Source organism: Etheostoma spectabile, unplaced genomic scaffold (genome assembly GCF_008692095.1).
Source record: "Etheostoma spectabile isolate EspeVRDwgs_2016 unplaced genomic scaffold, UIUC_Espe_1.0 scaffold00008681, whole genome shotgun sequence".
In the NCBI taxonomy this organism is placed as follows: domain Eukaryota; kingdom Metazoa; phylum Chordata; class Actinopteri; order Perciformes; family Percidae; genus Etheostoma; species Etheostoma spectabile.
The window spans coordinates 12,339-31,193 of NW_022603618.1; the positions used below are offsets into that span (position 1 = coordinate 12,339).

Here is an 18,855-nt window from a genome sequence, read left to right on the forward strand (position 1 = left end):
CCCAGATGGAGTCTAGAGTCTGGGTATTTTAATTCAAAGACAAAGGAATTTTATCAGGATGCATAGTATCCTAATCCATGTAATAATGGCCTTTAATAATAAAATCTCCCAACCACATATAGGTTATTAGTCTGGCTATGGCCGGGTAAACCAAACTATCCATTAAAGACAATTTTAATATATCAAAGTTCTTAGAGCAAGACGTTTTTAGGAATTGAAGAATGTTACCATTGAAATAAACCACTTCTTGTACCTCCTTTTTATACAGACCTTTATTTTGAAGGCTATTCACCAAGCTGCAGCAAAACGGATGTTATTCTTTGAGCAATATGGCGTCTAACGTGAGTGAAAACATGGAGTCGGTTTGTTGTGCTGAGAAAGTGTGTGAGCTCCGACAGATGTGGTCCATCAGAGGCGTGTGTGTCCGGATAAAACCTGTCTCATGGACTTTGTGCTGCTCACCTTCTTTCTGAATGTTTTACCGGACTCATCTCCGGAAGCTACAAAGCTAACGACGCTAGCTTAGCATGCTAGCTGCTTAGCAACAGTTTGAAGGAAAACAAACAGCGTTTTTGACGGAGGAAAAGTTTCTGTCCCTGTGTGAAAATGTCTAAAGTCCAAATGCTGAGAGGGCTGGTGGAGCAGCGACTAACTGCGGCTGCTGAAGAGATATTTGGGCTGGTTGAAAGAACGATAGCAGAGCACGAGGAGGAACTGTGTCGTTCTAAAGAGGAGAACGAGCGCCAACGGAAACGACTGGACGCTGTTTTCAGCCCTCAGCTCCGGCTGCACAGAGCAGGTTGGTACCTTTACTTCTTCTCTCCGGTCACCCTCTGGTTACACTGACATGTCTGAGAGCATCCGAGACATGAGGTGGCTGCTGGCCGTTAACAGACTTCCTGTGAGAGCTGTTGTGTCTTGGAGTTGCTATGTGAAGACTAAAACCTGTCCCATGACCACATGCAACGATGATGAGACACAACAGCATCTCCTCATGGACTGCTTCAGAGCGCAGGAAGTCTGGGATAAAATGAGAGTGTGTGGTGTGAAATTTAATGTGACTAATAAGAGTGTAATGTATTGTATAAAGGACCAGAGTGTTTTAGAAAAAGAAAAAGAACTTTTGCAAATTATAATATGTATTGTGTGTTTCAAACTGTGGAAGACTAGGTGCTATATGATAATTCAGCAGACTTTCATAACCAGTGATGACGTTTTTAAACAGGTCATCACTGAGTTGAGAAGAAGAAAGAAATTAGACAAAAATCAGCTCCTACCTTGGAATATTATTAATTTGTGATGCTTTGCACTCTGCACTTTATGGTCTGTTCTTTGCACTTCTAGCACATGCACTTTAACCTCTCTCTGCACTTTATGTAAATTATCATGTTTTTGTAATTTGTAGTTTGTATTTATTTTTTTCTGCTCTCTAATGTATGTATGTCATAACATGTAATTTGTAAAAAACTTCAAATAAAGCTTTTTGTAAAATAAAAAGTTACACTGACATCAGACCGGGATGGGCCAACTTCCAGGGCCCCTGTCATTCTGGGTCGTCAAACCATGTTCTTAAATTACAAAGTAATTAGCCTACTTGGTAAATTATTACAAAATACGAAAGTAATATTAGTGAGAAATGCTGTCAAATTGAAAGACTGTGGTCTTGAATAAAGCTAGGCGTATAACTCCACTGTGTGGGACAAACACATCAGATTTAAATTTCAGATTTTACAATAATTAAAGCCTCTGTCCTGTTTGACAGGTCCGGAAAGATCCCCTGCTTAATCTTTTATTTTACATAAAATAAACGGGACCAAACTAGCAATTGAGACCACAAAGTCATTATGATAAAGTTTACTGAGTTATAAATTATTCTTTTTGGAACCTGCAAAAAATTAGAGCACATGCAGCTGTAAATATCCCATGACATGGTAGGGCTGGGCGATATGGACCAAAAGTCATATCCCGATATATTTAGGCTGAATATCGATATACGATATATATCCCGATATTTTTTTCCGCAAATGTTTAGTCAAAGTCAAAGCCAAATATGACATGTCACAAGTAGTTTTATTGAAACCAGCAATTTCAGTGAACAGTTGCAAAATCAAATGAATAAATAATTAACAGGTTTCTTCACCTGCTTCATAAATAAAAGCTCAGCTGTTTAAATAAAAATAAAATGTAAACATAAATACTGTATACAACAGGAGTACCTTTTTTGATATGCTCACCGGTGTGATCCTGGGGGAAATAACTTGTTTGGAGACACGTTGTTTTCATCTCCCAGTCTTGAATAAAGTGAACTCATGTAAGGCTCACATGTCCTGCTCGACCACATATCGCTGGTCAACGCAGAACGAGTCACGTTAGCGAGCCGGTCAGCAAGGCTCGGCCTGACTTCAGTCTACACTTTGTGGCAGTGCTTCTCGTGCAAAGTAGTTGCACAGGGACCATATCTTTAGCGATGTGATAGGACACGGCTTTAGCTATAGTACACCACTTGTCACTTTTCTTTTCATAAGGCACACGGCGGGTAAATTAAGTTTGCAGTGAACTTTGTTTCGGGGCTGGAGCTTTTTCGGGTTGTCGATGGCTTGCGGCTGGGGCTCCTGCAGCGCGCAGTTTCACAGACTCTTCGTATTGCAGTTTGTGCCACTGTTTTAGGTTGTGAAAAAGATTTGTAGTGCTTACATACAACGTGCATTTGTTGCTCATCTGATAGTTTGAATCCGAAACGTCTCCAAATTACTGAGCCACTGCTTTTTCTTTCACTAACCGATTCATCCTCCGTACGCTAGCAGACGTTGTTGCTTCGTCCATGTTTGTTAGAGTGTGTATTCCTGCCCCGCCTCCCCTCTGTGTATGAAAGAGAAGGGGCGGGCGCGGGGGGGCAGAGAGCACCAGGTCAGTTGCTTGCTTGGAGGATCACAGCGTAAATTTAAACTATATCGATATATGCGATATGGTCTAATTCCATATCTCATTAAAAAATATATCGATATATTTTTTATATCGATATATCGCCCAGCCCTATGACATGGTGCTTTTTGGATGGTTTTATATAGACCTTAGTGGTCTCTAATACTGGATCTGAAGTCTCTTTATATAGACCTTAGTGGTCTCTAATACTGTATCTGAAGTCTCTTTTATATAGACCTTAGTGGTCCCCTAATACTGTATCTGAAGTCTCTTATATAGACCTTAGTGGTTCCTAATATGTATCTGAAGTCTCTTTGTATAGACCTAGTGGTCCCTAATACTGTATCTGAAGTCTCTTTATATAGACCTTAGTGGTCCCCTAATACTGTATCTGAAGTCTCTTTATATAGACCTTAGTGGTCCCTAATACTGTATCTGAAGTTCTTTATATAGACCTTAGTGGTCCCTAATACTGTATCTGAAGTCTCTTTATATAGACCTTAGTGGTCCCTAATACTGTATCTGAAGTCTCTTTATATAGACCTTAGTGGTCCCTAATACTGTATCTGAAGTCTCTTTATATAGACCTTAGTGGTCCCTAATACTGTATCTGAAGTCTCTTTATATAGACCTTAGTGGTCCCTAATACTGTATCTGAAGTCTCTTTATATAGACCTTAGTGGTCCCCTAATACTGTATCTGAAGTCTCTTTATATAGACCTTAGTGGTCCCTAATACTGTATCTGAAGTCTCTTTATATAGACCTTAGTGGTTCCTAATACTGTATCTGAAGTCTCTTTATATAGACCTTAGTGGTCCCTAATACTGTATCTGAAGTCTCTTTATATAGACCTTAGTGGTCCCTAATACTGTATCTGAAGTCTCTTTATATAGACCTTAGTGGTTCCTAATACTGTATCTGAAGTCTCTTTATATAGACCTTAGTGGTCCCTAATACTGTATCTGAAGTCTCTTTATATAGACCTTAGTGGTTCCTAATACTGTATCTGAAGTCTCTTTATATAGACCTTAGTGGTCCCTAATACTGTATCTGAAGTCTCTTTTATATAGACCTTAGTGGTCCCTAATACTGTATCTGAAGTAGGGCTGCACAATTAATCGAATTTTAATCGCGATCACGATTTTGACTTCCCACGATCAAATTTGCGTGATCGCGCGATTATTTTTTTTAAAGCGTCATTTCACAGAACGCTCCGGGTTTTTTGCAAAGCCAATCTGCCGCTACTACCGTCTGCTCATGAGCCAGTCAGAGTAGTTCACTGCACCCCGTGCATCTTAGTTTCTAGATGTAGACAGTCCCAGAGGACCGAGTAACGGGAGGAAAACTCAACAGATAGCAGTCGGTTATACGTCGGTATCAAGGTTTACCAGTTTGCCAGTAAACGCAACATTTGTCGAGTCTGTTGTTTTTCAGACAACAGCAGTGACCAGTGCTAGTCGGTACTAGTAGCTAGCGGCTGTTAGCTGTTAGCTCCTCTAGGACGCACCGGTGCTAATGTCCTCGCATCCGCAGCGATGCTGTTTATATGGATATGGTTTAATTTTCCGTTACGTGACCCATTTTGTCTGTAAAGCCGTGCCTGTGTGGGATCTCTCCTCTACTCTCTCTCGTCTTACTCTCCGCGCCCCGCCACACAGCAGCGGCGGTCCACACTTCTGACATTTGTCCACAGTTTTAATTTTTTATTAACACAGCTATTGTTAAATACGAGCGGCAAACCTGTGTTGTTCCAGTGTTTCCGCGGGTAACTCTGCTACCGCGGCCGCTACGGCGAAGAACACAGAAGAAGTAATAAATGCAACTAACTTCAGTTGGTAGAGTAACAGCGTGGGAGACGGAGCTGCTGGACTGGGCCAGAGATGTGACCCATGGCCAGAATATCAAAGTTCATAACAATGCAGCGCAGTGACAATACAGACGCAGTGTGTATCCGCCGTTCGACCTGTGCTGGACCGTTCATAATGATCAGCCGTCTCTCTGTGAGTAGCGTCCATCACACTCCCTCTCGCAGTTATAAATAGCCTATGTGACAATACAATTTGTTTGGCTAAATCAACAATAATCGCGATCAAAATTTGATCAAAATAATCGTGATTATCATTTTGGCCATAATCGTGCAGCCCTAATCTGAAGTCTCTTTATATAGACCTTAGTGGTTCTAATACTGGATCTGAAGTCTCTTTATATAGACCTTAGTGGTCCCTAATACTGTATCTGAAGTCTCTTTTATATAGACCTTAGTGGTCTCTAATACTGGATCTGAAGTCTTTTATATAGACCTTAGTGGTCTCTAATACTGTATCTGAAGTCTCTTTTATATAGACCTTAGTGGTCCCTAATACTGTATCTGAAGTCTCTTATATAGACCTTAGTGGTTCCTTCCTAATACTGTATCTGAAGTCTCTTTATATAGACCTTAGTGGTCCCTAATACTGTATCTGAAGTCTCTTTTGTATAGACCTTAGTGGTCCCTAATACTGTATCTGAAGTCTCTTTATATAGACCTTAGTGGTCCCCTAATACTGTATCTGAAGTCTCTTTATATAGACCTTAGTGGTCCTAATACTGTATCTGAAGTCTCTTTATATAGACCTTAGTGGTCCCTAATACTGTATCTGAAGTCTCTTTATATAGACCTTAGTGGTCCCTAATACTGTATCTGAAGTCTCTTTATATAGACCTTAGTGGTCCCTAATACTGTATCTGAAGTCTCTTTATATAGACCTTAGTGGTCCCTAATACTGTATCTGAAGTCTCTTTATATAGACCTTAGTGGTCCCTAATACTGTATCTGAAGTCTCTTTATATAGACCTTAGTGGTCCCTAATACTGTATCTGAAGTCTCTTTATATAGACCTTAGTGGTTCCTAATACTGTATCTGAAGTCTCTTTATATAGACCTTAGTGGTCCCTAATACTGTATCTGAAGTCTCTTCTATAGACCTTAGTGGTCCCTAATACTGCATCTGAAGTCTCTTTTATATAGACCTTAGTGGTCCCTAATACTGTATCTGAAGTCTCTTTATATAGACCTTAGTGGTTCCTAATACTGTATCTGAAGTCTCTTTTGTATAGACCTTAGTGGTCCCTAATACTGTATCTGAAGTCTCTTTATATAGAACTTAGTGGTCCCTAATACTGTATCTGAAGTCTCTTTATATAGACCTTAGTGGTCCCTAATACTGTATCTGAAGTCTCTTTTATAGAGAACTTAGTGGTCCCTAATACTGTATCTGAAGTCTCTTTGTATAGAGCTTAGTGGTCCCTAATACTGTATCTGAAGTCTCTTTATATAGACCTTAGTGGTCCCCTAATACTGTATCTGAAGTCTCTTTTATAGAGAATTAGTGGTCCCTAATACTGTATCTGAAGTCTCTTTATAGAGAACTTAGTGGTCCCTAATACTGTATCTGAAGTCTCTTTATATAGACCTTAGTGGTCCCTAATACTGTATCTGAAGTCTCTTTATATAGACCTTAGTGGTCCCTAATACTGTATCTGAAGTCTCTTTATATAGACCTTAGTGGTCCCCTAATACTGTATCTGAAGTCTCTTTATATAGACCTTAGTGGTCCCTAATACTGTATCTGAAGTCTCTTTATATAGACCTTAGTGGTCCCTAATACTGTATCTGAAGTCTCTTTATATAGACCTTAGTGGTCCCTAATACTGTATCTGAAGTCTCTTTATATAGACCTTAGTGGTCCCTAATACTGTATCTGAAGTCTTTTATATAGACCTTAGTGGTCCCTAATACTGTATCTGAAGTCTCTTTATATAGACCTTAGTGGTCCCTAATACTGTATCTGAAGTCTCTTTATATAGACCTTAGTGGTCCCCTAATACTGTATCTGAAGTTTCTTTATATAGACCTTAGTGGTCCCTAATACTGTATCTGAAGTCTCTTTCTATAGACCTTAGTGGTCCCTAATACTGCATCTGAAGTCTCTTTTATATAGACCTTAGTGGTCCCCTAATACTGTATCTGAAGTCTCTTTATATAGACCTTAGTGGTTCCTAATACTGTATCTGAAGTCTCTTTTGTATAGACCTTAGTGGTCCCTAATACTGTATCTGAAGTCTCTTTAAATAGACCTTAGTGGTCCCTAATACTGTATCTGAAGTCTCTTTTATAGAGAACTTAGTGGTCCCTAATACTGTATCTGAAGTCTCTTTATATAGAGAACTTAGTGGTCCCTAATACTGTATCTGAAGTCTCTTTTATATAGACCTTAGTGGTCCCTAATACTGTATCTGAAGTCTCTTTTATAGAGAACTTAGTGGTCCCTAATACTGTATCTGAAGTCTCTTTTGTATAGACCTTAGTGGTCCCTAATACTGTATCTGAAGTCTCTTTATATAGACCTTAGTGGTCCCCTAATACTGTATCTGAAGTCTCTTTTATAGAGAACTTAGTGGTCCCTAATACTGTATCTGAAGTCTCTTTTATAGAGAACTTAGTGGTCCCTAATACTGTATCTGAAGTCTCTTTTATAGAGACCTTAGTGGTCCCTAATACTGTATCTGAAGTCTCTTTTATATAGACCTTAGTGGTCCCCTAATACTGTATCTGAAGTCTCTTTTATAGAGACCTTAGTGGTCCCTAATACTGTATCTGAAGTCTCTTTTGTATAGACCTTAGTGGTCCCTAATACTGTATCTGAAGTCTCTTTATATAGACCTTAGTGGTCCCTAATACTGTATCTGAAGTCTCTTTTATAGAGACCTTAGTGGTCCCCTAATACTGTATCTGAAGTCTCTTTTATAGAGAACTTAGTGGTCCCTAATACTGTATCTGAAGTCTCTTTATATAGACCTTAGTGGTCCCCTAATACTGTATCTGAAGTCTCTTTTATAGAGACCTTAGTGGTCCCTAATACTGTATCTGAAGTCTCAGGAGTTGTTGCTGACCAACTGCCACTTTGCTTGTTTGAAAGCCACGATGTCTCTCTCTTTCTCTGGGCAGGCAAAGCAAAGAAAGGGGAGGTAAACTTGCTCCTATGACCTCATAGACTTCAGATCGGTCCATTTGAGCTTTATTTTTCTCAACGGCAGAGCAGGATACCCAGGGCTCGGTGTACACCTATCACCATTTCTAGCCACTGGGGGACCATAGGCAGGCGGGGGGGGAACTCATATAATGTTAAAAAACCTCATAAAGTGAAATCTTCATCCCATGGGACCTTTAATGAGCTTCAGCATTGGCTCCACTCCACTGACCTGGATGCTCTGTCCATTATTTTTAACAGTCTACGGTCTAAGGAAAAGAGAGCAAGTGTTCTGGTCTTTTCACCAATAACAGTGGTATCCTATTTCTTTTGTTGTCTGTCCCTCCAGAGCTCCCACAGCAACATGTCTGTAAGGAGGAGGAGGTTCTCTCTGACCAGCAGCTCAACATGCCAGTTCTAACCTCTGTGGAATCAGAAGCAAACCGTGACCACCAGCTCCTCTCTCACAACTCTCATGGAGCTGAGAGCCAAGACCAGAAAGGAGGCCAGCATGGAGACTCAGGATCAACTAGAAATGCAGAGCCAGAACCAAAGAAGAGACGACGCAAGAGCAGAAGTCACAGCAACAACGTAGACAACACTAACATGTCAGAAACAGGTAAATGTAATAAGTCTTTCATGTGTGACATGTGGAAAAGTGTAATTCAGAATTTCGGAGACACATGAAAATCCACATAGGTGAAAAGCCTTATTATTGCAAAACATATGGAAAAGATTTCAGACATAAGGATGTTTTTAACATCTACATGAGAATCCACACAAGTGAGAAGTCTTATTCTTGTAAAACATGTAGAGAAGACTTTGGACTTAACCCGTTTGCGCCGGATGCTTCGCGACGACACATCTACCGCCGGTTACTGCGTTGCGCAACTCTGACCCTCCTGCCGGCTGCTGCGTGGCTCAGCGTTTTGTATTCGTCGGTCTTTCTATGACGCGTGCAGCAGAGAACGCACCGTCATTGGTTCAAATACACATGAGGCGGGTCTTGTTGGCCACGTGACCACCAACATGTACCGTAGTTTGCTTAAAATCGTGTCAATCAACCAGACACACATGTGCGTGAAAACGGCTCCGACAGAGGAGGATTTAGACAGCGAGGGCAGTGACGTTGAGGTGGAAGATAGGGAGGAGTTTGGGAGGGAGAATGTCTTCATCATAATCTACCACTTCCTCTGTCGGGGCGTTTTCTCGCTCGTCTCTCAAAACTTCATAAACAAACGCACATGTTTGTCTGGTTGATTGACGTGATTTTCAGCAAACTACGGTACATTTTGGTGGTCACATGGCTTTAAATAGCCAACAAGACCCCCTCATGTGTATTTGAACCAATGACGTTCTCTGCTGGACGCGTCATGAAAAGACCGACAAATAGAAAATGCTGCGCCACGCAGCAGCCGGCGGGAGGGTCAGAGTTGCGCAACGCAGTAACCGGCGGTAGATGTGTCGTCGCGAAGCATCCGGCACAAACGGGTTAAAGATAACTTGAAAATCAACATGAGAACCATCATTTTTGCATAGTAGTGGCTTGTTGGTCCACGTAAGAAGAACCCACACAGGTGAGAAGCTGTATGTTTGCAAGACCTGCAGGAACAGATTCTGTCATGATTCAGGTTTAATGCAGCATATGAGAAGCCCCAGAGGATAGACTCTGAACAGTGGCCGCTGCAGTCTTGGTTTTTTTTTTTTTATCAGGCTGTTTTAGAGAATGTAATCAGCTTTGGAATGACTGCATGGTTAACGAACCTTTCTGTATCATCGAAATTTAAGTTTGGTTATTCGTTAAAGAAAGATAATCACTTTTTCAGTCTCTCTTTGACCAGTGCGTACTTAAACAGGTGAAGATTATCCTCTGTGATCCGTACCATGTTCTTTACTGAGTTTGTGAATTGTTACCATATAGGCATTGGTCGTTTACCGGTTTCAAGGTATATTGTGGTTTGAAAAAGTCACGGTTTCAAATCCTCTAAAGTTTTCTATAGTGTTCCTAAGGTATCAGCTTTTTACCCAGACATTTTGAAGTAGTACATTTGAAAGCTGTGATTGCAAAACCGTGAAACCGTAATATTTTTGCTTCAGGTTATCATACTGTCAGGATCTCATACACATATACACAGCTCAGCAGTTCAGATAGAACATGTTGCCGATGGGGACATGGGTTAATGACAATAATTTTAGAGAATAAAATGACAAGTATTTTAAGTGCAACAAACACTACCTCATTTACACTTTCAGAAATCAGCTCTAAAAACTGTATACTTGTATTTGAGTACAGCTGATATACAGATTCATGCCAGTGGTTCTCTATTTTATTACCTTGAATAACATTTGGGTTTTTCTCCTGAAAAATAAGCAGAACACTTCTTCCACCTCTGCGTTTTTCCTAAAAATCAATGCTTACAAAGTAGCTCATTGTTAACCTTACTACGTTAGGAGAGATGCGTCATTTGTGATTTAATATAATTTCGATATATAGAGTAATTGATCCCAGAAGTGTGAATCTCTGAATAGCTTTCCTTTTTTGCTCACGTTTATAAAACCGTGAGCACGGTTTATGAAACCGTGCGCACAGTTTATTTTTTTCACTCAGCTGACCCCTGGGGGGCGCCGTATGTTTCTGTGATAAAGAGCCGAACTGCCTCACATTCATTTAAGCATAATGTTGTCAGATTACCAGGTGTGAATATTTGTAAAAACTGCTTGTACTTTAAAAAAAATAAAAGCAGAAAGCAACAATTTGGTCGTAGTTTGGAGCCCTGTAAAGAGACCCTGTCAACAGTTTTCTACATGTACTTGTATTTCCTTAATCTCCTCAGATGTCCCGAAGCTGTCAGTGGTTAAAGCAGAGGTTCACCCTGAGCAGCAGGGGTGGAGCTCCAGTCTGGACCAGGCGCACCCAGACCCCCCACACATTAAAGAGGAACAGCAGCAACTCTGGACCAGTCAGGAGGGAGAGCAGCTTCAAGGGCTGGAGGAGGATGATAGCAAGTTCCCGTTCACTACTGTCCCTGAGAAGAGAGAAGAAGATGATGAAGAGAAAGCTCAGTCCTCTCAGCTTCATGAAAGCCAAACTGAGGAGAACAGAGAGGCAGAGAGATCAGGAGCTGATGGAGAGGACTGTGGGGGACCAGAACCAGCCAGGAACTCAGATCCAGATAGTCCTTTACAACCAGCTACTCATGACAAGACTTCAGACTCCCCTGAATCTGAATCTGAGACTGATGATAGTGCAGAATGGGAGGAGACTAGGGAACCTCAGACAGGTTTAAACCCTCTGCCAAACAATGAAGAACCTGTAAGTGATGTTGGATGTAACACTGGAAACACATCAGTTAGCTCTTCTGAATGTGCAGGAAGCTTTGGCCGCAAAAAACATCTTCAGAAACACTCTGGAGCCCAAACAGGAGAGAAACCATTTAGTTGCTCAGTTTGTGGTAAAAGATATCTTCGGAAGAAAACCTTAACGACTCACATGAAACTTCATTCAGAAGAAAAATGTTACACCTGCTCAGTTTGCAAAGCAAGTTTCTGTCAGCCTGGCAATTTGGTTGTACACATGAGAATCCACAGAGGTGAAAAACCATTTAGTTGTTCAGTTTGTGATCAAAAATTTGCACTGAAGCAAAATCTGAGACGACATTTGACTGTCCACACGGAGAAAAACCATTTAGTTTCTCAGTTGTAGTAAAGGTTTTACACAAAAGAAAACTCTGAGACAACATTTGACTGTCCACACATTTTGCTTCACAGAATCAATCAGCTCACTAATTGAACACAACCCTGCTATTATATGAACATGCTCTTTTCAATTACAGATTCAATTCCACAGAATGAGCAGCATGGACGTCATGACTGTTGGTTTTCTAGGACTCTACAACACTTACTAGTAAATGATTTGCCATGTAGAAATATCACTTTTACCAAAAATATGATTTATGAGTTTAGTGATGCTATTTTTTAAACATCCATGACCACGACATATGCGCCTGTGTTTTTCAGAGGAGTCAGTGATTCTCAGCAGTTTTATTCAGAGCACAGCAGAAAGCTCTGCTGAGCTTCAGAAATGCTTGATGAAATGGAGCTTGTGTGGACAATACCACATTCCACTACCATATTACTTACTTACACAATACTGCTGACTATACAAGTTTGATTTAGCAAAAACAAAAACCTAAAACAAAAGGTCAACTGGTGCCCCTCATTGCTAATGCCTATCAGGGACAATGGTTCCAATTTACTTTACTGGAGTAGAGCTGTTCCAGCAACATGAAGACAACACAGTAACCCCTACAGATACCAGTGAGAGCTGAAAATCTGTGGGAAAATGTTATATTTACAACTCTCCCGGCACTAAAAATCCCGGATGGTCCCCCATTTTAGCCGGCTGGCTAAAGACTGGCAACAAAATGGAGGCCACACATAAATTGATCAAAAGTAGTTCATTTATCACAAACTAACCAACAATGGATGCATGGATTCCCATAATGCAACTCCATAATAGTGATGTTGGCAGATAATTAAGAAAAGTATTGCGTCAGTCAAACAATGTTCCATAGACATGCTCTAAATGTTGTTTCTAATTTAAGATAGAGCTCTACAGCATGGCACCTCACTAACTCACTCTCTTGGTTTTTCTCTGTTGATAGAAACGGAGAGGAAGAGGAGTCAGACGTCACCGCTGTCAGCAGTGTGACAAATCCTTCACAACATCAGGATATTTAAAGATTCATCAGAGAGTTCACACTGGAGAGAAACTGTACTGCTGTGATCAATGTGGGGCAGCTTTTTCTCAGAGTTGTGACCTTAAAAAACACCAGCGCATTCACACGGGAGAGAAGCCGTACAACTGTGAGCAATGTGGGGAAACTTTTTCTCAGAGTAGTAGCCTTAAAACTCATCAGCGCATTCACACTGGAGAGAAGCCGTACTGGTGTGAGCAATGTGGAAAAACCTTTTCTCATAGTGGTAACCTTAAAACTCACCAGCGCATTCACACTGGAGAGAAGCCGTACAACTGTGAGCAATGTGGGGAAACCTTTTCTCGTGGTGGTAACCTTAAAACTCACCAGCGCATTCACACTGGAGAGAAGCCGTACTGGTGTGAACAATGTGGGGAAACCTTTTCTCATAGTAGTAGCCTTAAAAGACACCTGCGCATTCACACTGCCTCGTTGTGAACATGTTTCAGAGCCAAGCTGTTTCCTCCTCCTCATGCCCTGATAGCTGTGTTGTTATATTCTGATCTTCTCTCCACATTAAAGGCTGACCAGCAGTAACTTTATCTTCTGAGCAGCATGTATGTTATTGTGGATCAGCTGGACTGTTTTCTGCCTTTCCTCAGAACCCTTTACCATTTAGGCACCATTATCAGTGCCTGAACCCATCCTTTTAAAAATCTATTTTTCAAATGTATATATCTTAAAAAAAGGAGCACAAAAAGACAGCCAGCAACATTTAAGAACGGCTTGTTTATTGCTATATGGTCCAAATTAAATGTAATTTTTTTTAAATATTTCTCCAGTAAATTACTTGAAGGAGAAGGCTCAAAGGCGAAACATTAAGACGTTTAAAGATGTTTTGGTTGGAAAACGTAGACGTGTTTTAAACTTTTTTTATTTAGTAAAAACTTTCTTCTCCTCTCTAGAAACATACTTTTTTTTGGCTGTCAGAAAGTCATTGTAATTTTTATTTTAGGAATACATTTTGTCACCCTTATATAGTGGGTTTGGGATGAAACTATGAAAAGTCTGAAGTTTAGAAAAAGCGCAAATCAAACATACTAGAAGTTGGCCATTTTTAATTGTACGCTCTCAAGTTATTGTTACCTTTTAGATAGAAAAATTAAGGTGATTTTCTTACTAAACCAAGTGATATAGCAAATTGTGTCAATGATTATTTCATAAATAAAATAAATAATCTTAAAAATACTACACAGCTACACAACACGGCTTTGTCAAAAACATTGATAAATAAGATCATGGAAAGTAAAACATGTAGCTTTAAATTTAAGAGTGGCAGTGTTTTGAAAGTTGAATTACTTCTGATGAATTGTAAAACAAACCACCTGGTGTGGACTATCTTGAATATAAGTGGATTAAGCCAATAGTTTCAATCATTGTTCCTACTATTGCTCATATAATTAATATGTGTTTTATGGAAAATATATGTCTGCAAGCATGGAAGATATGTAAAGTTGTGCCAATACCAAAGAATAAGAAAATGCCTTTCTCTGGATCAAACAGTAGACCAATAAGCTTATTACCAATTCTCGGTAAAATAATGGAAAGAATTGTTTATGAACAGATTCAGTTTTATTTTTTAAATAATAATTTAATTAGTTTTTCAGCTTGCATACATACAGAGGAAAACACTCAACTGCCACTGCCCTGACTCAGATGGTTGATGACTGGTTTAAGGATATGGACGAGAGAAAAATAATAGGTGTTGTGATGCTTGATTTTACTGCAGCATTTGATATGATTGACCGCAACTTACTGTTAAAAAAACTGGAATATTATGGTTTTTCACAAACCGCATTATTATGGATGGAAAGTTATTTGACTGATAGGAGACAATTAGTTTACTTTAATGGAAGATTTTCAGGCTTGTGGAACATGGAGTTCCTCAAGAAAGTTGTCTTGGGCCACTCCTCTTCACAAACGATTTACTATCTGTTTACTAAACTACAGAGAGAGTTACAGTGGTGGACTGGATCAGAAGTAACAAACTGATCTCAATGGATCTAAAACTACCATTTTAGTGCTTGGAACTCATTTTTTTAATGTTCCAAACCGAAACTTGAACTCAGTATAAAGAAAACTTCTGTAGAGCAAAGAGAAGAGGCTAAACTTTTGGGTGTGATTATTGACAAGAGATTGTGTTGGGACAAACACGTTCAGAAGCTTGTAACTAAAATGGGCAACACCTGGTCAGTTATTAAAATGTGTGCAAACATCTTCACACCACAGACAGGTAAAAAAGTCCTTCAGGTTTTGTTTTTTTTTGGATTACTGCTCAGGGGTGTGGTCCAACACTTCAGCAATTAATATGTGATTCAGAATAAAGCTGCACGTGTGGCTCTCTTGTGTGGGTTTAGATCAAATATTGATAACATGCATGAACAACTCTCATGGTTTAAAGTTAAAAATAGATTTGTGTATTTGCTTATGTTTTTTTTACATAACGCTATAACAAACAAAACACCTTTTATTTCAAACAGAAAACTGTCCTTTAGTACTGCTATACATGATTATCCAACGAGGCGTGCAGTAGGAGGGAGTTTTATTTTACCTAAAGTGAAAACTAAATAAATTCAGCGTTCAGTCAGGTACAGAGCGATGTGTGAATGGAACTCTCTCCCAACGACTATCAAACACAACTCTCAGTATGGTTTTAAAAGATCACTTAAGACATATTTATTTCAAAGGAATAAATATGTAATTTAAAATTAGTTTGTTATAGGGCTTTTGTTATCTTATTTCTTAAATTGATTAATCTATTCGGAGTAGTGTCTTTATTTTATTTCTTGTATAAATTGCTTAACTTTAAGATTTAATTATGGTTAGTATTTTCTAATTTATGTATGTGTGTATGTAATGAAATGTCATAAAGAGTATTGTCAAAGAAAAGATTGTAGGACCCCAGGAAGAAAAGCTTTTAGTTCATGCTGAAGCTAATGGGGATCCAAATAAAACAAACAAGTTTACTTCAACATTTTTCCCGGGTAGGGGTTTCTGTAGAAACATTCAGGGGATGTAGCTCAGTGGTAGAGCGTATGCTTTGCATGTATGAGGCCCCGGGTTCTATCCCCGGCATCTCCAACAAGTGTTCTGTTACAACAGTCTGTAGAAGAGCTGCAAACCTCTTATTCTGAAAGACAAAAGTATTAAAAGGCAATCTCCTTGTGTTCATGGTAATTAATGCAACAATCAGTCTCAATGACCAGATGTGTTGCAAGATTTGCAGTGAACAGTGCATTGTCCTACTGGGGATCAAATAAAACAAACAAACAAAATGCATTAGCAATTTTGCATCAAGGAAATGTGATCAGTCAGTGACTAGAAGGGCAATGTTCAAGTAGTTTGTTTGGCATGTAGTGTTTTTATGGCAACACTGCCAGATTGAGCTGTCTGATTATATTGAACAACAGACTACTTTTGACGCAAATCATTTTACCAAAATTGGAAATTGAATTTTGGTAAAAAGGAAATGCAGCTTAGATTTGTCACTGACTTGAAAGGCTATGGTCAGGTAGATTGTCATGGGGTCTTTTCATGGCTCCACTGACCCAGTCAGTTTTCCGATAGCGTTCTTCTCTTATTCAGTGATTTTAGAAAAAGTAAAAGAAATCTGTAAACGTTCAGGGGATGTAGCTCAGTGGTAGAGCGCATGCTTTGCATGTATGAGGACCTGGGTTCAATCCCCAGCATCTCCAGCAGATATTCCTTGTCCAGTCTGTAAAGAGCTGCTGAAGCTCTTATTCTGAAAGAAATAATGCATGGAGTATTAAAAGGCCATAAAGTGGATGATTAACTTATCAAGTGTCTTGATAGTGCACTTTACCCATGTCCTGCTTTACTCAACAGTTGAAAAGGATTAGTGCATATTTGAATAGCACAGTGTTGTGAGTTGCCTTGACCTCCTTGCATTTATGGTAATTAATGCAAAATCAGTCTCAATGCCCAGATGTGTATCAAGATTTGCAGTGAACATCAGAGATGGCAAAAGTACTCACTTTCCGTACTTAAGTAGAAGTACAGATACTTGCGTTAAAAAATACTGCGGTAAAAGTGGAAGTACTGATTAAACTTCTTTACTCAAGTAAAAGTAACAAAGTACAGGCTTGGAAATTTACTTAAAGTATAAAAGTAAAAGTAGCCTTGCGAATTTTTTATGCAAAGCTACCTGGAGCACTCAAATGTTACTAGAGAGACGCTGAGAAACTTCAGTGGACATGGAGGACACGTCTTTATATGGCAAAGGCTACATTTTAAATGGGTGTCTGCCAACAGGCCTAAAACATAACATATATGATTATTATGACAGAAACTGGGACTCCAGGTTAATAAGATTCTGACTTATTAGCAAGATATGAATTCAGTTGTAATTCTTTCAGAATTCACAGATCCAGTTTCTATTTTTAATCTTCCCCTTAACATTTAAATGAATCTACATTTATGTATGTGCTCAAATATGGCTTCTGGAAATAAAATAAAGGATTAAAATATGAATGACTAAACAGACATTAATGAAGAAGTTCCCCAGCACATTGGCCAGGAGTCCTTCTTGATGCTACTGTCTCAAACATCTCTCTCAGATAAGGTTGAGGATGATGGGAATGTCTTGGTGTTTTCTTCATTATCAATCATGTCGGCCCTCCATACTACTAGGGTACAGGGCTGCCAACTTTTCCAAAAACCTTGGAGTGAGATTTGGGGGGGGTCAACCCATATTTTGCCGCGTACAAAGCAATTTCTTTTGGTCTTTATCCTTTAGGGTTTAAATTGGGATTTGGTATATGTGGGTGGATGGGGGACTCCCTAGGGGGGTCTGGGGGTATGCCCCCCCAGGAAAAAAATTTGAAAAATAAACCATTAAATGGCACTTTCTGGAGAGTTTTTTTGCAAAAAAAATTGGAGAAATCAAGTCTACATGATATGTGCAAAACTGTAGGTTAGGACCTTTGTGTTGTTGTATCAACAGGTTTTAGGGCATTCAGCATTTACATTATTACTTCTTATGATATAAGAACTGACCCACACAATGTGTCAAACATAATGAACCACATGAAGAGACAGTAGCATATGTCAGCAACAGCTGAGAAGATCTTGGGTCTGTTGTGAACAGGTCCAGGAGTCCCTGGTGTAGGGACCAGGGACCCAAGTTAAATTAATGTTGAGGGATCAACTTAGACCACTGAAATTCTAAAGAATGAGAACCACTGAGTTGCATAAATTCTAATCCTTTAACCTTTGTGCCAATGTTCAGTTTGGCTGTCATCCTCTCTACTATCTACTGTTTTTACTTTTTTGTGAAAATAAAGACTATTTGTTCATTTTAAAAAACATCAAATTAATTATTTACAGTTACATTTAGAGATGCAGAGGTTAGAGATGCACAATAGTGGCCCAACGTTGCAGTATCGAATATATATATATATATATATATATATATATATATATATATATATATATTATAGTAAATATAGGCTAGTATAGCTCAGGTGTGTTTCACCAGATTTCTGCTTATATTTACAACTTTGTGGACATAACTCCTCCCATCTCTGTTGTCGGAGATGTGGAGAGTTGTAATATAGTATAATATAGTATATGGTGTAATATAGTCTGCTGTGCATGTCATTGCTCCGCTGATATGGTGGATCTCACTGAGACCGTCTGACAGACGCAGAGGCCCATTTGGGTCTCTGGTCTCTGACAGAGTTTAGAGGTGTCCGTACGCTGCTCTTTATCGGAGGTCTACGCGGATGCAACGCGTCACTGCCCCCCAGCAGAGCGAGTCCACTAACATGAACTGAAGTTGCTCCACTACCAGCACCTCTATCTTTACAGAGAGAGTGGACACGAAGCAACGGACGGTCTGTGATACTCAGAGCACATACCTGAAGCAGGGGAAATGCATCTGGGATGGCTCGTGAAAAAAATGTTCTCATTTTGCGACAATTTGAAAATTCCACAGACAGGGAGCGCTCTGGAACCCACTCACAGTCTCTGAAAGCACAACTAGTCGATCACAAGTGGCTCAACAGGTAAAAACATAGATAAACTCATCTTTCAGAAATTTGACCGACCGGGTTGACACTTCAGCGTGAGAAATCGGGGGTGTGGCGTGTGCGCGTGTGAAACCAGTCAAATGCGTGTGTCTCACGGCCAATGCGTGAGAGTTGGC

General features: G+C 39.6%; 1 protein-coding gene and 2 non-coding genes across 3 annotated transcripts; all 3 read left to right on the forward strand.

Annotated features, from left to right (window-relative positions):
- The first annotated feature begins 513 nt into the window (after nucleotides 1-513).
- On the forward strand, nucleotides 514-11,635 carry LOC116678927 (B-cell lymphoma 6 protein homolog). Its single transcript, XM_032508665.1, has 3 exons — nucleotides 514-799; nucleotides 8,282-8,551; nucleotides 10,767-11,635. The coding sequence occupies exons 1-3, from the start codon at nucleotides 607-609 to the stop codon at nucleotides 11,633-11,635; spliced, it is 1,332 nt and encodes a 443-aa protein (XP_032364556.1). The 5' UTR covers nucleotides 514-606.
- Nucleotides 11,636-15,698: 4,063 nt separating this feature from the next.
- On the forward strand, nucleotides 15,699-15,770 carry trnaa-ugc (transfer RNA alanine (anticodon UGC)). Its single transcript has one exon. It is a non-coding gene; the product is annotated as a tRNA-Ala (tRNA).
- A 542-nt stretch (nucleotides 15,771-16,312) lies between these two features.
- On the forward strand, nucleotides 16,313-16,384 carry trnaa-ugc (transfer RNA alanine (anticodon UGC)). Its single transcript has one exon. It is a non-coding gene; the product is annotated as a tRNA-Ala (tRNA).
- Nucleotides 16,385-18,855: the final 2,471 nt, after the last annotated feature.